A 22,175-nucleotide genomic window follows, 5' to 3' on the forward strand; every position below is an offset into this window, starting at 1 on the left:
GACATCCTAAAAACTTCACAAAAGAGGTGAAGGCTGATTTTGCCTGATAGCACCCTGGTGGAGATATTCCAGGCAGGCAAGGTAGCATGTGAAAAAGCAGGAAAGTATGAAAACACTGGTATTCTTCTTGCCAACTAAATACAACAGATGTTTACTAAGATCCTCCTGCAGGCTAGGATTCATATCTTTGTAGTTTGGCAAAGTTAAGGAATACATAGTATGTCATGTTGTAATTTAAAATGTGTATTTCACTCTTATGGTGATGGGGAGTGTTGAATTAAATGAATGAAGACACACAATTAGCCTTGTAGCTTAGAAAACTTATGGTAGTGGTTTGTTAAATGGGTTGGTGTTAGACCAAATTTATATTAATAATGCAGGAAAGATGATGATGATGATGATAATATATGAATAGAGCATGGCCTGAGGGGACGTGCAGATTCCAGAGATATATGTACGACATAGAATCAAGACTTGATGACTGCCTGGTGGTTGATGGAGATGTCATTGTGAAACATGACTTTCAGGTTTGTGGCTTGGGTGATTGTGTTGCACTGATCATTGAGAGTAGAAACATGGAGGAAGAGGAGATTTAAGGATAAATAAGATGTATTTACTCTTTCATCCATATAAGAAACATTTATTGGATCTAACAAAGTTCTGGGCACCACTTAAGATCCTAGGAAATACAATGGTGAAAAAGATCTATGGAATTTGTGGTATTTCAGCAACGTTCACGAGAAATTTTCTTTTTTAGCAAGCTGGATTTATGTACTTGGAATTACAGGTAGTTAAACAAATGGGAAGAGGAGAGGTAACTCAGTAAGCATGTAAAGAATGAGAAATAAGTGGTGAAGACAGAATTAATGCAACCCTAATAATTAAAAAGCCAAACAGGAGGTATATTAAGAGGAGCCAATGAGAAATAAGAATTTTTCAGAGAAGTAAGATCGGAACTAAAAATGTCTATTATCACGAAACTGAAGATTCCAAGTTTTCAAGAAAAAGGCATGGTTACTATGCTAGAAAATGGGCATGTAAAAGAGGCACTGAAAATGTAATATGGGTCATTATAAACATCCTTACCAAGAACAGTTGCAGTAGATGATGGTGTTGAAGTGTAGTCATGAAGAAGTGGAGGTTGATAACATGAAAAAGAAGTGTAATTGGGTCATAGGCAGGAGACATGCATGGTCAAAGGGGAGTTCCTGAAATAGAAGTTTAAACCTGGAAGACAGGGAAACATTTTTAAAATTCAATAAGTTAAGGCCTTTCAGATTGTGTGTGCTTAATAAATGCTCACCAGTTGTCTGATGACCACAGAAAAGCAAGAAAATTAATGCAAATAAAGATTATTGTAATAAAATCTACTTTGTGGTAATGGTAGTGGAAAAACACATTTATAATAAATCCTGGAGTCTGGAAGGATTGATATTTCAGAAGATAATTATGAAAGAGTAATCATAGCACCCACAATAATTAAACAGGCTGAGGAATGTTTGAATAAAAGGCACGTTTTGCCCATGGAGGTTGTGGGATTATGACACTTTATTACATAAGATTCAAAATTAAAACTGTTAGAAAAATCACTGTTCTTTCTCCTTAACTCCTAGTGTTACATAACTCCTTTTCATAAAAATACTGAGGCCCCTCTCTCTAAAACCAGACAATAGCATGGCATTACCACGAGAACATAACACTTTGAGTTTGAAGGCAGCCTTGCAGTGAATGTAAGAGCTCAGTAAGGGGGTCTACTTAAGAAGCATTCGTGGTTTCACTGCAGTGGTGGAGGTCAAAAAGGAGATTAAAAAAAATTGGTATCTAAAATGAAAGAATCATAAATTTTTGTTACTTAGAAGATGTGGTGAACATAAACTTTATGAAAAAACCTTGGTAATGAATCACCTTATTTATCTTTCTCTTGTTTTGAGGCATCAAGGAAAAAGTATAGATATTATATTCAAAAGACATGATTTAAGTTCTGCTGCTGAAGATCTGAGTGGTCTTGTAAATATCTTAACTTCTAACATCGGCCTGTTTATTTATAAAATGATAAGAACAAATTATAAAATATTTCTCACAGGACTCTTGAGAATAACATGGGCTAACATGGGTGGGAGTACTTTATAATCAAATCAAATATAATTGTTAATATTTGTTTTATTAACTATTATTGTTGAAATTTGTGTTTTTATCTCTAACAAAAATAATAAAAATTAAATATTAGAATTGGGATCATCTTAAATATTATCAGATCTAGTGATTATTTGTCTTTCATTAATTCATTCATTTTCTCATTCATTCTTTGCTTTATTAAACCACAATTTGCTCAGTGCCTCTTTTGAACCAGATGTTGGGCTAGGTTCAATAAACAAAAGGTATTTCAGGTATGCAAATAAAATTCAGTAAGGTAGGTAGATAAAGAGAAGACTATAGTATAATGTGCAGGGGTCATGATATAGTATAGAGCTACATCCTTCAAGAAGAGGTATGTGAATCAGATTGTGGGAACCAGGGAAGACCCTCTGGAGAAGGTGATGTCTGTGTTGATTCTCAAATGATGAGTTAGGTTTTCCCAGACATTACTCTGGTGGGAGTATGTCTTACACATTTGAAGCATCATATAGGGAAATGTTGAATTTAATCTTCAGTATTTCTGAAAGTACAATGGAAGAGAGATTAACAAGGAGAGGGACTGTTGTAGGTTAAAACCAAGGTTGCTGAATATGTTTTAATAGCATGGACTTGGGTGATGTTGATTTCCTTCAAGGTTGCTGACTGTCTTTACATACTTTTTCAATAACAGCAGATTAAATAGAAAGTTTACAACAAATTTGAAGTCACCAAAATAATGAGTTCATTTTATTCAAATTTCTGTGATGAAAAAAAGATTCTTACTGAGGTAAGCCCCACACATTCCTCACAGTATATGAGTCCCAGGTGTGTGAGTGACATTAGAAAATTCTTACTATAACCCACTAGTCCTGAAACCATGGGCTGCTGTGGTTAGGACCACAGTTATGGCTGTGGATGTGGCCATGGCTATTGCTATGGATGTGGATGCAAGAGCTACAGAGGACTAAACTGTGGATATGGTTCCAGATATGGCTGTAGCTATCGTTGTGGATTTGGATCCAAATATGACTGTGGATGTGGTTCTGGCTATGTCTGTGGTCCATTTTGCTAGAGAAGATGTTATTTCTCTTGTATCCAAAATATATAAAGAATTATAAAATTATCAGGAAAAAGGACAGCCTGGTAGAAAAACAGACATAAAACTTGGAGGTTTTACCAAGGAGGATATTCAAATAGCCAAGTAACATTTAAAGTTTTTTAATCTTCACTATTAGGGAGATGGAAATTGAAACTATAATGTGTTATTATTACATACCCACCAGAATGGTGAAAGTGTAAAAACAGATAATATCGAAGGTAATTAAAGATATGGATAAATAGGACTTCCATTTACTGCCCCAGGGAATATATATTGGTACAATTTTGGACTATTGCTTGGCAGTATCTTTTAAAATGGGCATATGCATACCCTACGATCAAGTACTTCTACTAAGACTATTCCCAAAAGAAATGCATACATATGTTTATAAAAGGATGTAACACAGAATACTCTTGGTAGCATTATGTTTAAGAGCCAAAACAAAAAACAACTCAAATGTTTACCAACAGTAAAATTTATAATGAAATGTGGTATTTTCATAAAGTTATATATTATGAAGAAGTGAAAAAGAACACATTACTTTGACATATGCAAAATGGGGAAAGAATTGTACAGTTATAATTATGAACAAAAGAAGTCAGACACAAAATAATGGATGGGCAAGATTTTGTTTATGTGAAATAAAAAACAGGTAATACTAATTTATAATATTGAAACTCATGGTATTGGTTATAATTTTGGTTCTCCTCTTTGGGAAGAGAATTGAAATGGTAGCTAGGAGGAGGAGAGGGGTGGCTTCAGAGAAACTGATGTTTTTTCTTGATATCGATGGTGGTTTCCCAGTTGTGCTAACTTTATGAAAATTTATTGAGCAGCACACTTCAGATTTGTACTTTTCTGTACACATGTTATATTACAATGAAAGATTTATAAATATTCTGCCATCTGTCTCATTTCTCTCTGACCAGTTCTCTCCTCATTAATCACCATTCACTATGTCATCTCTGTTCCCCACTTCCAAATTCTCTCTCTCTCTCTCTCTTTTAATATGCAGAGTAATTTAGTTTTCTTTGTAGCCATCATCTAGGTTATGCTTCTGGGGCCTTACTTTTTTCTACTAAAAATAAAAATAACCTACAAAGTTGCATTCCTAAATTAAGATACCATTTATTTCCTGGAGATGAATCCTCTCCACTCTTTCTTCTCATAGAGGTCTGGAATTTAATACACCACATTTTTTCATTGTAGTTGTTAATTGTGGCATTCACGAAGGGCATAGGAGAGATTTTCAAGTTTATTTAGAAAGATTCATGATAGAATTATTTAAATTAAATAGGTATTCATGTGCATTAAAACATTGCTCTCTATGGAGAGCAATGAAAGAGTATTAGGAAAATCATATATTTATCGTTGTGTGATATTTGGGACACTCTGATTCATGGGTACCCTTGTATTCCAGAAGAATATTGAAAGAAACATTGATTACCATTAAAATCTCCTGTGACAAGAAATAATGATTTCAGTTCATTAAAAGAGCATTTCTAAGCCTAAACTTAATGACATACAATGATTGAAATTCCAGGATCTAGCATGAAAACAGGATCTTCTCTTTGTTATTTACTTGATTTGTGGTCTTGGATAATTTACTTTCCTTCTAAACTGTATTTTTAAGAATAAATTATAAGGAATAATAGTGCCCATTTCATGAGTGTTGTGAGGATTAAATGTAGCTTTTAGAGTAGGGTTTATTAAATTCTAAGAGTTAATCATCTAAAAGTCATCAAACTCATTTAATGGTAATAAAATTTCAAGGAAGAATTGCAACTATTCATAATTAAATGTATAGAAATAGTTCTAAATGGAATATTATGTAAGGATAAAAATTCTTCATCCCTTAGTTACTGAACTCCAAAGTATCATATTATACCAGATTGCTTTTATTACATCTTCAATGATATATTATTATATGAAACACTTCAGGCAAAGTATAATAAGGCCACTAAAAGTAAGAGCTTATATTTCCATGATATGACCATTTTATTTCCTGCTTCTTTGTAAAATAATAAAGGAATTATTCCAAAGCATCAATTACATTGACAAATAGTTCAATTATGGTGATTTCATGAGAATATTGAATATTTTCATAGAGAGGTGAGAGTGAATACAGTTTGCTTAACTTGGGACTGAAAGAATAGTAAAGGAGTGAATAAAATGAGTATCAGTTACTATTTTAAGAAGCATCATGGTCAAGGGGAGGAGGGAGATTGATGGTCATTCATCAGAAAGGAACTTCCAAAACACTCTATGTGAAAACATAAGGTGAAGAATATATGTATTCTTCAATTTTGCAGTTCCTCAGAGATTCATTAGCTATGGCTGTGTAACAAGTTACCACACACATAGTAGCTTGAAACAACATACATTTATTATCTGCCAGTAGGTCAGGAGTCTGGGAACAACTTCACTGGTCCTCTGCCTGGGGTCTCACAAGGCTAAAATCAAGTTGTTGACCAGGCTGGATTCTCACCTGGAGGCTGAAATAGAACGCATTACTTCAAGTTTCCTCAGGTTTTGGGCAGAATCCATTTCCTTGATGCTATAGAATTCATGTTTCATTTGATTCTTTAAGACTAGCAATGGAGGGAGAGGGGAGAGAGAAAGAGAAAGAGAGAGAGGAGAAGGAGAAGGAGAAGAAGGAGGAGGAGAAGAAGAAGAAGGAGAAGGAGAAGAAGAGAGAGAAAGGGAGAGAATGTGCCACTTCAAGTTCTTGCCTGATAGGCTCATGAACACCAAGGATAATCTCCCTTTTGATTAATTTAAAGTCAACTGATTACGGAGCTTAATTATATCAGAAAATCCCTTCACTTTTGCCATATGAGGTAACACAATCCTGGGAATGATTCCCATCACTTTTGTGATAGAATTCTTGTTAGAAGGATGTTACAGGTCCTGCCCATAATCAAGGTGAGGGGATTGCAAAAAGCATGGATGCCAGTGGGTGGGACTCATGGGGGCTGTCTTAGAATTCTGCTGACCATGACATGACTTTTATATTGTCTGGGTTTAATGAGAGCTGTTCCTTATTAAGACAATCAGCAAAATTAATTAAAAATATTGACATTACAAAACTATTGAGAGAGAAGAAATGTGAGAAACAAATGCAGAAATATACTTGGCTTCAGGAAGAATGGAGGGAAGATGGCTACTTTTTAATGGGTAAAAATTGTCAAAGTTTACCATTCATGACTGAATAATAAAGAATTTCTACAAATAGTTGAGAACTTGAGGGTCTGTTTTTAGGATGGGTATTCTTTGATCTTTGGTATTCCACTTTCCTTTACTATATATAAAAAGGGAAACTCCTGGAGTGATCCCACTTTTTTTTCCTATATTCTGCCAAAATTTAACTCTTATAAAAGAATAGCAGTGATAATAATATTCTGTAACTCAGAGAAGATATACAATAGGTTTGTGAATTAATCACAGTGATCTGCTTACAAAACAAACCATGATTAGATCAATAAAGATAAAAATAACAGAAAAAGCAAGATATGGGAAATACATGGAAAGAATTTAGTGTTAAATTATCAATATGTTGAATATTCACATTTGAAAATGGAAAACTGGGAGATTTCCCTTACTAGAAAAAAAGAAGCCTGTTTTCATACTATTTAAAATGATAGAAATAGGGGCATGAAATATTGTCTGGGGTGTTGGATATTTGAAAAGTATTAGATAACTGTATTTTATTTGCTTTCCCAGGTCAAGAGGCCATAATCATTAAGAGTAAATGGAAGATTCAAGGGGTTAGACTTCTTGACATTAGAAATTCCTCTAAAAATTAGTTCTGTCTGAAAAGTGGATTGGCAATATGCTTGGCTCCCCTGTCTCCAAAAGTTTTAAACTAGTTCAGGTCACCAATTTGTGGACATGTTGTGGATGGAAATGCTGCATCAGGAGAGAGGTAGAACTAATTGTCCTCTCAACTCTCTTCTTACTGTAATACTCTGGGATTCTGCAGGCAAAGAGTGGCACTGAAATATAAAGGCTTGAGAAGAATAATGATGCTGGATGTAGAAACAGAAAAAAATAACATGATTTTGTACAAGTTTCTGTAATGGAGGGCGAAGTCAAATAGTATTAGTTAGTTTTAAGAAACCTCATCACATTGTGGAGAGATATCTTCTAGCATTGAATACCTTTGAGATCCAAAGTAGGGAGCAGATAAAATGTGATTGCGTGAGAGAGAGAGAGAGAGAGAGAGAGAGAGAGTGTGTGTGTGTGTGTGTGTATGTGTTCATGTATGTGTGTGTATGTGTGTGTGTGTATGTATGCGTGTGTGTATGGATGCTTTGAGGAAAGACAAAAATTCACCTTTAATGAACCAATCTCTATTTTAGATTCTGAATTATAAACTTTCATTCATCAAACATTCATGAAATATGATGTATTGGACTTCACTAGGGGCTGTGGATTTAATGGCATAAGTTAAATTTCTAGACCTCAAGGAATTCATACTCTGGGGTATGCGAGAGGTAACAAGATCACACATGCCATTTTATAACACAAATAGAACTTCTTAAATAGCACTTACTGGAAGCCAGGTGTTATTCTAAGTGATTTACAGATATTAACTCAGATTTTCTCAACAACTTTAAGAGTTAGATACTATCATTTCACGTCCTCATTTTATAGGTGAGGGAACTGAGACACAGAGAAGTTCATTGAATTGCCAGAATTTGAAGCCAGGATTCACATTTTTAAAGTGCCACACCAAGAGGCCTCTCTTGCAGAAGTGTGCAGAAGCCAGCCTGTACCAGCTTGGGAAGGTTAACAATGTGCATCTCTCCCCAACTCCACACCAGTGACATCCTGTTGGTCGTTTGAAATTAACCAAGATGGAAATATTTAATTTTTTTAGTGAGTCAATTTACTAGTGACCTACTGGCAACTTATGGACTGCTTACAGGGTCAAGGACTAATTCCTAAAATATCGTTGGAATTTTGCATGTCTGAGAATACCTGCTCTTCCTACTTAATCCTCCCAATCCTTGGCACCGTGTCCAGGGCCAGCTACATAATCTGCAGAGCCCACAGCAAACTGAAAATGTGTCAAAAATGCAGGAAAAAAGATATGTTGCCTGTATTCCGTGGTCTCTTTTGACATATTATGATGCTTTTTGTTTTCTACTTAGTGTCATGTGCTTTTGGGCATGAGGATAGCTGTTGAGTGAATCTAGACCCTCACAAGTACCGGATCCCAACTTTCCCATGCCCAGGTTCCTGTCAGGCAGAGGGAATAGAAGGTAGCAGCAGTTATAGGACTACTGGATGGGGCTGAGGCAGTGGGAAACTAAGGACTTATTCTGGGGAGGTGGGGAAGTGGTGAGAGGTGGGACTGCATGTGACATAACACCCCAAATCCTCTGCACATGTTCCATTGTCCCAGCAGACTTCACTTACAAACCACAAATTTAAGGATGAAAAGTGTTAAGAACTTAGAGATGGTGACGATGGAGCATTTAACACCAAGCACAGGGAGCCTTCTGAGCACTGGGCCTTGTGCACATGCACTGGTTGCACAGCCGTGCAGGTGGCCCTGATTGTGCCTCATAAATGGTGTGTACTCAGCATATGTTGGATAAATTGAATTGATTTGCTTCATGACTGTCTAGCGAAGAATCCAATTAAACTTGTGTAAGCAAACATCATTATTCAAAACTTGTTTGGAGAGAAGGCAGGGAAGAATTTGCTATGTGGGTGGAATCATAGCACCGATCCAATTTTAAAGGATTGCACGTGTATTGGGGACTTCTTTGGGGGCAGGGATGGGCATAGGCAATAATGATGGAAGTCTAAGCTTCAAGATGACATTTACTTTATGGTTTAATTTTATAGGATCATGATTAAAGTTTTACACAGGTTCAGATCCAGAATTAAAGCACTTATAAACAGCCATATTAATCCTCTCTTAAACCTATCTTTGCCTATCTCTCCTTTCAGTAGGAAGAAGAGTAGGCAATTCTGACCTCAAAGGACAAAGCTTAGAGCAGTATGAGTGGAAGAGAGAGTAATAATGGTATTTTGCTCATGAAGGGATACTTGGAACTCACAGAAACATAGTTAAAATTATCCACTCACATTTTGTTTATACAGACCTATGGAGGGCAAAGTGAAAGGTAAGAAATGCTCTGTTAATATAAAAAAGCAAAGCATGGAGGTTGACAATTTACAAAATGCAAATATTGGCATTTTTATATTTTTAAAGATAACTAATTTATTAAATTCTGCCTCTTCTTGAAGTCAAACTTGAAGCATATGGAATTTGGAATCAAATGACTAAGTTATATTTCTATCATTAAACAGCTGTGCTATTCTGACCAAGTCACTTAATTTTTTAAATCTCAAACTATTGGGTGTAAGATAGGCTCAAGGATGTATTGTACAACAAGGGGAATACAGCCAATATTTTGTAATAAATGTAAATGGAAACTAACCTTTAAAAATTGTATGAAAATAAAAATATAGGGACCAATAAATAAAATATTCTCCAATTTCTCTGGATCTCCAAAAAACCCCACAGTATTGTAGTATTATATTATTTTATATAAAGTGTAGATAGTGATAATAATATTACTAGTCTTGCCTAATAAGGATAAACATATACACACACTATGCAACATATATACACATGCACACACATGATTTCAAAGCCACTGAATTTAATTAGGGGACAAAATATTTACTTTGGTCTTTGTAAGGTCATGAGTCACATGAGAGATATGTTTTCAATAGAGTTGGGGTCATGAAAAAGAAGTCAATGTTATTCCAGGCTTATTAACTAGAGAAAACTCTGGGAAAGAGCAAATTAAAGACACTTCTTAACAAATTTGAAGTGCCTACTAAAATGGGCTCTTTCGAAGCAAATTGTTATGTCACTGAGCAGGCTGACTCAGTGTTTCCCATCCACACCTGACTGCATGTAAAGGTCTGAGATTGTGGGTAACACTCTGATTTGCAGACTCCCTTGCTTCCCACATATACCTTCCATTGACACTTTTAGCTCCTAAGCATCATGTGTTGTTACTGCTATGGAAATTCCTATGGAGATATAGCTACAGCTATGGCTCTGGCTATGTCTATGAATAAAGGCCCTGTGGTAGTGGCCCTATGGGTCAAGCTATGGATCTAGCTGTAGTTGCCGTGGCTACTATTCATTTTGCTACAGGAGATGCTATTTCTTTTGCTGTTAGCAAATTACCACTAGAATATCCTTTGCTACTGAAGTGACAAGTGGAACTCTGTTCCAAGGAGGAGTCATTGAATATTTTTATTCCTTTCAAATGTTTTTGTCATAGATGGGCTTTGATAACAATGGAAGAAAGAAGATAAAATTCCATTTGTTTTCTGAAATTTAACCCTTACATCTATCTCATGCTTCCTTTCTACATTGTGTCCTTGGCCATGAGCATTAGTGCTCCACACTGGGGCAAATTGGTTTCCCAATGAAATGCTTCTTTGAATCTATCTAGTCTGTGTCATTAATCTTACTATAATGCATCACTGACTACAGGTTTTGTAACTTCCCTGTTTTTTTAATTTTTAATTTCTTGTGCATCCCTGTGACTTCATTGGTTCCTCCAAACATTTCTCTTCAATAATTTACTGTTTAGCAATTACTCACATCTAAAATAACAAATACATACTTGTATATGCATATACACAGAAAGAAGAATTATTTATGTGTTTATGGGGAATGAAACTGGTATTGTCTTACAGAATGGATTGAAACAGAAAGAGATATGAGTCTAGGAGAATTCAGGGAAGCTGTGATGTGGACCTGAATTGGATATTGACACAAATAAAGGGGAAGAAGTGATAGACTTCTGAACCCCTTGAGAGGGTAAATCTCTGAATTCTGGACATGATGAGGGGGGAAGATAGAAGAGATGTCCAAGGAAGAGAAACAGTGGAAATGTAACCATATAATATCTAGACTTGTGAGGAAAGAAGTGACATGAGTTATCAAAGCATATTTAAAGGCTTATAATATGGCAGGAGAATTGGATTTGCTTCTCGTGTCCCAGAAATCACAATTGGAACTAATAGGTGATAATTACTGGGGAAATGACTTCTAAATATAAAATATGTTTCCAATAACTATGGCTCTGAGAGCTGAACTGACTATTCCACTGGAATGCATGTGATGGAAGCTGCCTGATCATAGGCAAGGAAGGCAAGATCACCACAGTGAGAACTCCAAGGTAAGTGGTGACCTAGGGTACATCCAGGCCTGACATTCTGTGAACTGTTCATCAAGAATGACTCAGAAGTATTGAGCCTGACTAGCAGAGAAAATGATGTTAGTACTCTAGAAACAAGAAAGTAAAGGGGGATATTCTTTCTCTGATTTGCGTCTTCCATTGCAGGAGTAAGGAGAGTGGATGGAGGGGAGAGTCAGCTTTTCACACTGCAAAGTATTGTAGAAAAATAGGAAAAATATCATGGCTGGTGTGAGCTTCAGTCATTCTGTCTCTAAGTAGAATCATGTCAGGTCTTCTGGATCCTCAGCAGTGTAGGAAGAAGTTGTTGTCCAGTGTAGAGGCTAGGGAAAGAGAGGTAAGGTTTGTGGTATGGCAGATGTTGTGGACAACTTATCTGTGTATCTGTTTATTATTTATATTCTATCTATCATCTATCTCTCTATCATCTATCATATCTATCTATATCTATCATATCATATCTATCATCTATCATTTATATCTATCATCTATCATTTATATCTATTTACCCATCTATCTATCATCTATCTATCTATCTATCTATCATCTATCTAATCTGTCTATCCAAATGGGCTCAGTTCTCAGTGAATTCATAATCTTGTGTAGGAGTAACATAAGATTAAAAATAGAATGAAATAATTGTTTTTATAGCCATATGTTGTGAAAGTTATAAAATATGGAGGGTTATTTAGTGTTGTGAGCAGCAGGAAAGAGATCTGAGGAGACCCTTGAGTTGAGGCCTGAGTAGGAATTGGCCAGACAGATAGGGGAGTGGGACAATAAATCTTTGTGTCCATTTATTATCATTCCTGGGGGACGTGTAATCACTAAGCACATCTAGAGAGGAACTCTCAGGTTTTCCCTGTTCTCATAAGAGTACCTAGAGCGCAGTGCATACCTCTTCCGCGAGCGGGAGAGGGCCTGGCCAGAGGAGCATATGCCAGGGAACCCACCAGCAGAAGACTATGAAGACTTGGCTCTGATACCCCTCTGCTGTGTGACTTCAGGCTAGTGACTTGATCACTGCAAGGCTCGGCTTCTTTCTCTGAACACTTGTTTGTCAAGTACCCACTCTGTTAATTTTACGAGGTTGTGAAAATGAATTGAGATAATGTGTATACAGACACTTTCCAACATACAACAGAGATGGACTGATTAGAAGGAATGTTTTCATTGTTTAATGAGAGTTTATATTAGAAGATTTGGGGGGATTTGAAGCTAGAAAAAATATACTCTAAGGGGGAAATTTATGTACATTCCTAATTATGGGAATCTCTAGAACATATTTCACATGGATAATGAAGATTTACTGTTTAATAAATCTTTGATCTTGACTAAAATGTCTTACTGCAAGATGATACTTAATCCAAGCTATCAAAATAGACATAGTCTTAAAAATAAAATATTTTTCTATGGACTGATCTTTTTACTCTTGTGGATTTCAAAAAAGTCCACATCAAGTTTTTACATGATATGTACCTAAACGTGTTCCCAAGATATATGCTTTAAAAATACAACATAAATTTCTGAACTTGAAAATATGCATGATTCCATGCCCTATGACATAATGTTGACATTGTATTTTTGGTAATAAATTACTATACAAAATGGCTCAGTCAGGTTGCAAAAAGGCTGCTAAGAAGGTAATTTATATTCTGGGGGGTTTTGCTTCCTTATCAGAAAAACAATTTTAATTAAGGCATATATATATGTATCATAGAATGACCTCTTTTGAGTTACAAAGCTATTACCTTAAGTTCAGACTAAATCAACATTTTAGTACAAATAAATATGGGTATCTGAAATCTATTAGTAGACAAGAGTTTAAAACTATGGGGTAAGAAAAATGAGATTTTTTAAAATTAATTTTTATTGGAGTATAGTTGATTTACAGTGTTGTGTTAGTTTCTGCTGCACAGCAAATTGAATCAGTTATACATATATACACTCTTTTTTAGATTCTATTCTCATATAGGTCATTACAGAGTACTGAGTAGAGTTCCCTGTGCTATACAGTAGGTTTTTGTTAGTTATCTATTTTATACATAATAGTGTGTATATGCCAATCCCAATCTCCCTATTTACCCCTCCTGCCCTCCCTTTCCCCCTTGGTAACCATAAGTTTGTTTTCAACATCTGTGATTCTATTTCTGTTTTGTAAATAGGTTTATTTGTACCATTTTTTAAGATTCCACATATAAGGGATATCATATGGTATTTTTCTTTCTCTGACTGACTTACTTCACTCAGTATGACAATCTCTAGGTCCACCCATGTCACTGCAAAAAAAAAAAAAAAAAAAAGTAAAATTATTTAAAATTAAAACTTATGTTTGGATTCTAAAAAGCACATTCTTAAATAACATGTATTAAAATGATAATCACAAAAATAAATATTTATAGCCAAGGGGAAAAAAAACAACTGAGATAAAGGGAATAGCATTTACTGAGTAATATTCCTGACCCAGAGCACTAAATAGGCATGCAATATATGAAAAACAGTTATGTAAAAATAGTTAGGCTCCATTTTAGAAAGAAGAAATTGGTGTTCAGACAATTTAAGCATATAATCAAATATCTTATAAGTGGCACACCAACGTTTGAACATATGTTTGACTTGATCCATTCATTTTTTTTTTAATTTTTTTTTTGTGGTACGCGGGCCTCTCACTGTTGTGGCCTCTCCCGTTGCGGAGCACAGGCTCCGGACGCGCAGGCTCAGCAGCCATGGCTCACGGGCCCAGGTGCTCTGCGGCATGTGGGATCTTCCCACACCGGGGCACGAACCCATGTCCCCTGCATCGGCAGGCAGACTCTCAACCACAGCGCCACCAGGGAAGCCCCAGATCCATTCATTTTTTATGGAGAAATAGTAAGTTCAAATTATGTGTCGGTCACTGTACTCATAGCTGGTTATTCAGGGATGCACAGAATAGAGATTGTTTCTACTGTTATAACCCAGTATCCAAGATCTGAATGGAAAGGTATTAGAAATAATGCAATAAAGATAAAAGACTTTTTCAATAATCCAGGGGTACTGTGACCAAAAAGTGTGTGTTGGCAGTTGCACTGAAAAGTAAAGTGTCTATTCCAGAGAATTCGTGAAGTAGAATTTATAGTTTTGAATTTTAAGGAGGACAGAAAAGGTAAGAAACTGAAGAATAAGAAAAATTGGAGTGGGAATATATTTTCTTTCTGTTTATGGTTAGGGATGAAACATAGCAGAGTGATCATTAGACTGGAGACCAATACCAGAAAAAATAGATAGAATGATTTCTCTGAAGGAAAAATGTCTAATAATGAGAATTCTCAAAAATTGAAATTGGCAGCTTTGTGAAAATCCCTGTTGAAGGCATTCAATAAAGTATTCAATCACCACTCATTCCTTTGTTGTTGAAATTCAAGTATCCAGTAAAAAGAATGACCTTCTTGGCCTTATATTCCCTTCCAACTTGGACTTCATGGTTGTTACAGTAAAAAATAATGTAAATTTTGGAGTCTTCCTGATTCTGAAGATGCTGATTTAAATAAAACCTAGAAAGTAAGATAAGCAAACAAATCAAAACAAAACAACCCCCTCCCCTGAAACAAACAAAAAAAGCAACACTTTTGTTTTGGACTGAATGTTTGGTCAGGGAAAGACTGAATGTTTGGTATAGAGTGACATATTTTAATTAGTGAGGTAAGACATTGTTTCAATAAAGCTTGACAAGTGCTATGACATGTACCTGCACATAGGAGCCAAGAGGAGGATGATCCAATCCAGATGTTAGCAGTGAGGAAAGGCATCTCGCAGGAACTTATCACAGATGTGAATTTTGATGGGCAAACAGATTTTTTTTTAGCTGAGAATTAAGGTGGCAAGAAAAACATTAATAGCAGAAGAAATGATGCTGTTTTCCCTCTTTTACATGTTGAAAAGGTAAATGTGATAGGATTATTTGGAAGAAAGGGGACACATTATACTTCAAAATCACAATAAAAATTTTTGTAGAAGGTTGAGAACTTCTGATTAATGTACGTATAAATACAGGGCAAAATTGAGTTTTGTACTACTTTATGTCATGAGGGTGGGCTTTTGCTGTAGGTATCAATGTTACTTCCTAAACTTTAGCTTCTGAACGAAACATACGAGGAACAGTAGTGATAGGAAAAGGAAAGAATGGTTTATCGAATTAGGGGAATGCACTAATCTTTCATAATGTAAAACTCTGGTAAGTTCTGCATATGAAAAATATTAGGCTCTGGTCCGAGGTTTCTGATTCTTCAGCCAAATAAAGTTGGTTAGGTTGTGAAAGTCTCCTCAATGGTATGATAATACTTATGTAGCTACAAAAAATGCAAGAGAAAGGAGGGCTGCCTCACCTGTGAAGGACCTTACTTTGCCTGGTACATGGAAGAAGGAAATATAACAAGAAACACTTACATACAGCACACTGTCTCCACACTTATAAGTAGTTATTGTTCCAGTGGATGGGCTTGGCTTTGAATGATCAGATGTTGATCTGTTTCTTGGGATTTGAGGAGAGTTGGACATGGAGGAGGTACGGAACACTGAGAGGGTTGGAGAAGCCTGGCAAGAAGTCAAGAAAGGAGACAGGAGTATTACCTTTCCTATGGCCGGAAGCAGGGGTTTTGAAAAGATGAGAGAGAAAAAGGTGCAAAAATTTCCTACATTCCCCAACAAGCTTGTTTTATAAGATACATATTAAATGAAAGGAGACTTTGAAAATGATTATCAGTTTTGCACATGATTCTACTGAGACAATTCTTCAGCAGAACATATTAACATGATGCTCTTTAAATAAAAGTGGAGTCTCCAAAACAACAAGTTATTTTAAGCAAATAATTATTGATTGTCAACAGTGACTGGCACATAATGGTTGCTTACATATTTGTTGCCTGTGTCAAGGAATGAATGTTATGCTCTGCCAATTACTGACAGTATATAAAGGTCCATGGGAAGTAGTGACACACACACTTCAGAAACACCCTCTTGCAACCCACCTGAATCCACTTCCTTTGACAACATGTTTTGCAACTACTACAGCAATTCCTGTGACTACAGGTGTGGAAACAGCTATGACTGTGGATTTAGTCCCTATTATGGCTGTGGATATGGCTATGGATATGGCTGTGCATATGGCTCCTACTATGGCTGTGGATATGTCTCTGGCCCTGGCTACTGCAACTACCGGCCAGTTTGCTATAGGAGATGTTATTCTTCTTGCTACTAGAACATCACCATCCAAGGTCCATTTGCTTCTGAAAAGACATCTAAAGATAATGCTGATTCAAAAATCTTTAGGGCACAATTTTTATATCCAAGAAATTACATGTCTGACAGAGGTATTGACCTCCAACTACCAATTTTTAGATTGGCATCTTTGTGGCCTGAAGTCCATGGTGGTATCATTTGCCTATTTTCCAATTGTTAGCCTTTACTCCCTTAATCTCTGATTCTCTGTATTGATGATCCTAACATCCTATTGTCGGGGAAATCCCTTGTTATCAATAAAAATTGTTCATTGTTATTAACAAATTTCTGTGTATTCATTTGTGAATTAGTCTTTTTTGAGATGTTATGGCCTCTGTTGAAAATTGGGCTAATATCTTGTCTGAATCTCGAGTTTTTCCTTGATATAATATAAGCATTTCTTCTTATATTTGCGTCAGAAATAATACCTCTACACTTATTTCTTGTATCCCACATGCTCAGGCACTCACATACTCAAGCACAAATCTCACAGTATTTCAGAACTGTGCTTTGCAAATCGCTCTTTGTCTGGGAGGGAGCTGGAGGGGAAAAGAGGAGGAGGAATGACACTTTAAGCAGGATGTTAATGCAAAGCCTAAGGTAGAGAAAAGGTGACCTGAGGGCTTAAAGGAATAGTGGAATGAAAGAGAATACTTTCCAGAATTAATGAGAAATTATAAGCAGAGCTAGGTATTAAAGTACATGAAGAAAAGAGAACTAGGAAAGGATAAGTTAGAATAAAATTATTCTACTGTATCATCTGCTTTTGATGAAACTGCAAATATATTTACTTGCACATATTTATTGAGATTGAGGAAATTTATTCAAGTCACTTAATTGACAAATAATTTTGAGTAGTTTTGAAAGAGTCTCATTTGATACAGTGAAGACACAGTAGGAAAATTATAGACAAGTTTCCTGCTCTCACAGTGTTTATATTCTAGTATGTGAAGATAAAAAAAGTATAAAAAATAATTAAGAAAATTTCAAACCGATAGTTGGGAGAATAAAACAGCTTAATGGGAAAGAGAGTAAGGACTGAAGTGTTAGAGGGATAGTTCAGGGAGGAATTTTGAACTTGTGACAAATGAGCTGATGTCAATTGCAAAGAAAGACAGAAAGTACAGTAGTAAGTGTAAGGGGTGAGAGAAGTTCACTAAGTTTTGGAAAAATATGATTTATTAAGCATGTATGAGATCATTTGTGTATCCAGAAAAGAATCTTCACACACTAGCTCTTAACATACCTTCAAAATCTGAAATGTTGTGACTCCTTAGTTAAAGAACATTTGAGACACTCAGCTTTATAGAAATGAGAAAATGGTGATAATATTTACAAATATCCTACAATTTATATGTGCCACACAAATGTTTGACTTCATCCATTTTCTTATTGGAGAAATATTGATTGAGTACAAATTATGTGCCAGGCACTGTTGTGAGAGATGATTATTCAGTGATGTATAGAATATATATATATATATATATACATATATATATATATGTATATTTGTTTTGGATCAATATCGAGAGGTTTGAATGGAAAGGTATTAGAAGTAATGCAATAAAGATAGAAGACTTTTCAGTAATCCAGGTGTATAGTTATCAGAAAATGTGTGTTGGCAGTGGTATTGAAAAGTAAAGTGTCTAATCCAGAGACTTTGTGAAATAACATTGATAGTTTTGAATTTAAATGATGACAGAAAAGGAAAGAAACTGAAGAATAATAAAAATTGGAATGGAGATATATTGATATTTTCTTTATGTCTATTGTTATGGATTAAACATAGCAGAGTGATCAGTTTATACCAGTGACCAATATCATAAAAAAGATATATTCATTAACTGGAAGAAATTTGGCTAATAATTAATGTTCTCAGAAAGTGAAATCAGCAGCTTCATGAAAATTCCTGTTGAAGGCATTCTATAGACTACTGGATCATAACTCATTTTTTGTTGTTGAAATGTGAGATTCCAGTAGAAGGAATCACCTTCCAGAGTTTATACTCCCTTCCAACTTGGATTTCATAATTGTTACTATAAAAAGTTACTTTAATTTTGATAAGAAAGGAAAGAGGAGAAATAACAGCTGATACCACAGACATACAAAAAATCATAAGCGATACTATGAACAGTTATATGCCAACAAATTGGACAGCCTAGAAGAAACAAATTTCTAGAAACATACAGAATGACTAGACTGAATCAAGAAGAAACAGAAAATTTGAACAGGTTGATCACTACAAGTGAAGTAGAATCTGTAATTTGAAATACTCCCAGCAAACAAAAGTCCAGGACCAGAGAGCTTCACAGGGGAATTCTATCAAACATAAAAAGAAGAACTTATACCAATCCTTCTCAAAATGTTCCAAAAAATTGAAGATGAGGAAACACTCCCAAATTCATTTGACAAGGCCACCAAAACCAGATACCAAAACCAGACAAAGAGATTATAGAAAAAAGAAAATTATAGTCCAATATCTTCGATGAACATAGATGCAAAAATACTCAAAAAAATATTAGCAAACCAAGTCCAATAATACAAAAAGGATCATACGTCATGATCAAGTTAGATTTATTCCAGGGTCACAAGGATGGATTAGCATGTGCAAGTCAATCAATGTAATGCACCACATCAACAAAAAGAAAGACAAAAGTCACATGATCACCTCAATAGATGCAGAAAAAGCATTTGAAAAAATTCAACATCGATTTATGATAAAAATTCTTGTCAAAGTGGGTTTAGAGGGAAAATACATTAACATAATAAAGGCCATTTACAGCAAACCAACAGCCAACATAATACTCAATGGTGAAAATGCGAAAGCCTTCCTGCTAAATTCAGGAACAAGAGAACAAGACAAGGATGATCACTCTCGCCACTTCTACTTAAACTGGAAGTTCTAGCCACAGCAGTCAAAAGAAAAAGAAATGAAATGTATGCAGATTGGAAAGTAAGAGTTAACACCATAACTATTTGCAGATGATATGGTACTTTATATAGAGAACTCTACAGTCTCCACCCAAAAACCATTAGAACCAATAAACGAATTCAGTAGGTTGCATGATACAAGATTAATATACAGAAATCTGTTGTGTTTTTATATATTAATAATAAAATATTAGGAAGATAAAGTAAAACAAATCCCATTTAAAACTGCATCAAAAATTACCTAGGAATAAACTTAAACAAGGAGGTGAAATATCTATACTCTGAAAACTATAAAATTTTATGAAGGAAATTGAAATTGATATAAAGAAAAGGAGATATATCCTGTGTCCTTAGATTTGAACAATTAATATTATAAAAATGGCCATACCTCCCAATGAAATCTACAGATTTAATGCAATCCCTATCAAAATACCTATGACATTTTTCAAACTAGAACAAATATTTTTAAAATTCACAGAACTAGGACAAATAATCCTTAAACAACTCTAAAATTCATAGAAAAATATTTCTAAAACTAGGACAACAAAATATCCTCAATTTTCAAAGCACTCTTCATAATAAAAGACAAAGCTAGAGGTTCAACCCTACCAGACTTCAGACTATATTACAGTGTGGTATTTGCTACAAAACAGACACATAGGACAGTGGAACAGAATACAGAGCCCAGAAATAATCCCACACACTTATGATCAATTAATCTATGACAAAAGAGGCAAGAATATACAAAGAGAAAAGACAGTCTCTTCAACAAGTGGTGCTGGGAAAACTGGACAGCCATATATATATAACAATGAGAGTAGAACATTCCCTCACACCAAATACAAAAACAAACTCAAAATGGGCTAAAGACCTAAATGCAAGACCTGAAAATATAAAACTCTTAGAAGAAAACATAGGCAGAACACTCTTTGATGTAAATTATATTATCATTTTTTTGGATCTGTATCCTAACGCAAAAGAAATAAAAGCAAAAATAAACAAATGAGACAAAATTACACTTAAAAGGTTTTGCACAGCAAAGGAATCAATTGAAAAGATAAAAAGACAACCTATGAAATGTGAGATAATATTTGCAAATGATGTGACTGACTAGGTGCTAATATCCAAATTACACAAACATCTCATACAACTCAAAGGCACAAAAAACAAACAACCCAACCAAAAAATCAGTTATTGGTCACATGATTCTACTGAGACAATTCTTCAGCAGAACAAATTAAAATGATGCTCTTTAAATAAAACTGGAGTATACAAAATAATGAGCTCATTTTAAAGAAACTATTATTGTCAACAGTGACTGGCATATAAAGGTTGCTTGCATATTTGTTGTCTATGTCAGGGAATGAATGGTATGCTCTGCCAATTACTGACAGTATATAAAGGTCCGTGGGAAGCAGATGACACACATGCTTCAGAAACATCCTCTTGTAAACCATCTGAATCCACTTCCATTAACAACATGTGTTGCAAGTACTATGGCAACTTCTGTGGCTATGGCTGTGGAAACAGCTATGGCTGTGGATTTAACCCCTATTATGGCTATGGATATGGCACTAGATATGGCTGTAGATATGACTGTGGCTATGGAACCAGTTATGGCTGTGGATATGGTTTCTGCTGTGGCTGTGGATATGGGACTCTCTATGGCTGTGGATATGGCTCGCGTTATGGCTGTGGTTATGGAACCAGATGTGGCTGTGGATACGGCTCTGGCTACTGCAGCTACTGGACAGTTTGCTATAGGAGATGTTATTCTTCTTGCTGCTAGAACATCACCATCCAAGCCTTGTTTGCTTCTGAAACAACACACCGAAAGATAATGGTGATTCAAGGATCTATAACCCATGATTTCCGTATCCAAGAAATTACATGCCTGACAGAGACTTTGACCTCCAGCTACCCATTTTTAGATTGACCTCTTTGTGGCCTGAAGCTCCATGGTAGTATCATCTGACTCTTTTCCAAATGTTAGGCTTTACTCTCTTAATCTCTGATTCTCTATTATGACTGTGTTGATGATCCTAACATTGTACAGTTGGAGAAATCACTTATCCTCAATAAAAATGGTCCATTGCTCCTAACAAATCTCTGTGTACTTGCTTGTGAATTAGTCTTTTTTGAGATAATATGGCCTCTGTTGAAAATTGGGCTAACATGTTGCCTGAACCTTGAGTTCTTCCTTGATATAATACAAACATTCCTTCTTATACCTGCACTAGGAATAATGTCTTCTCCACCTATTTTTTGTATCCCACATGCTCAGGCACTCATATACCCAAGCACAAATCTCACAGTATTTCAGAACTTTGCTTTCCAAATTTCACTGTGTCTAGGATGGAGCTGGAGGGGAAAGAGAAGGAGGAATGACACTTTATCCAGGATGTTAATGCAGAGTCCAAGGTAGAGAAGAGGTGGCCTGAGTCCTTAAAGGAATAATGGAATGGAAGAGATACTTTCCAGAATTAATGAGAAATTAGAAGCAGAGCTAGGTATTAAAGTACATGAGGAAT

The 22,175-nt window shown here is 35.4% G+C and overlaps 1 protein-coding gene across 1 annotated transcript; it reads left to right on the forward strand.

The window, feature by feature from the left end:
* Window positions 1-16,486: 16,486 nt before the first annotated feature.
* On the forward strand, window positions 16,487-21,433 carry LOC132424291 (keratin-associated protein 21-1-like). Its single transcript, XM_060010077.1, has 2 exons — window positions 16,487-16,657; window positions 21,005-21,433. Exons 1-2 carry the CDS (start codon window positions 16,487-16,489, stop codon window positions 21,431-21,433), a joined length of 600 nt encoding a protein of 199 aa, XP_059866060.1.
* Window positions 21,434-22,175: the final 742 nt, after the last annotated feature.

The sequence above is a fragment of the Delphinus delphis genome, chromosome 4, assembly GCF_949987515.2.
Source record: "Delphinus delphis chromosome 4, mDelDel1.2, whole genome shotgun sequence".
NCBI lineage: Eukaryota > Metazoa > Chordata > Mammalia > Artiodactyla > Delphinidae > Delphinus > Delphinus delphis.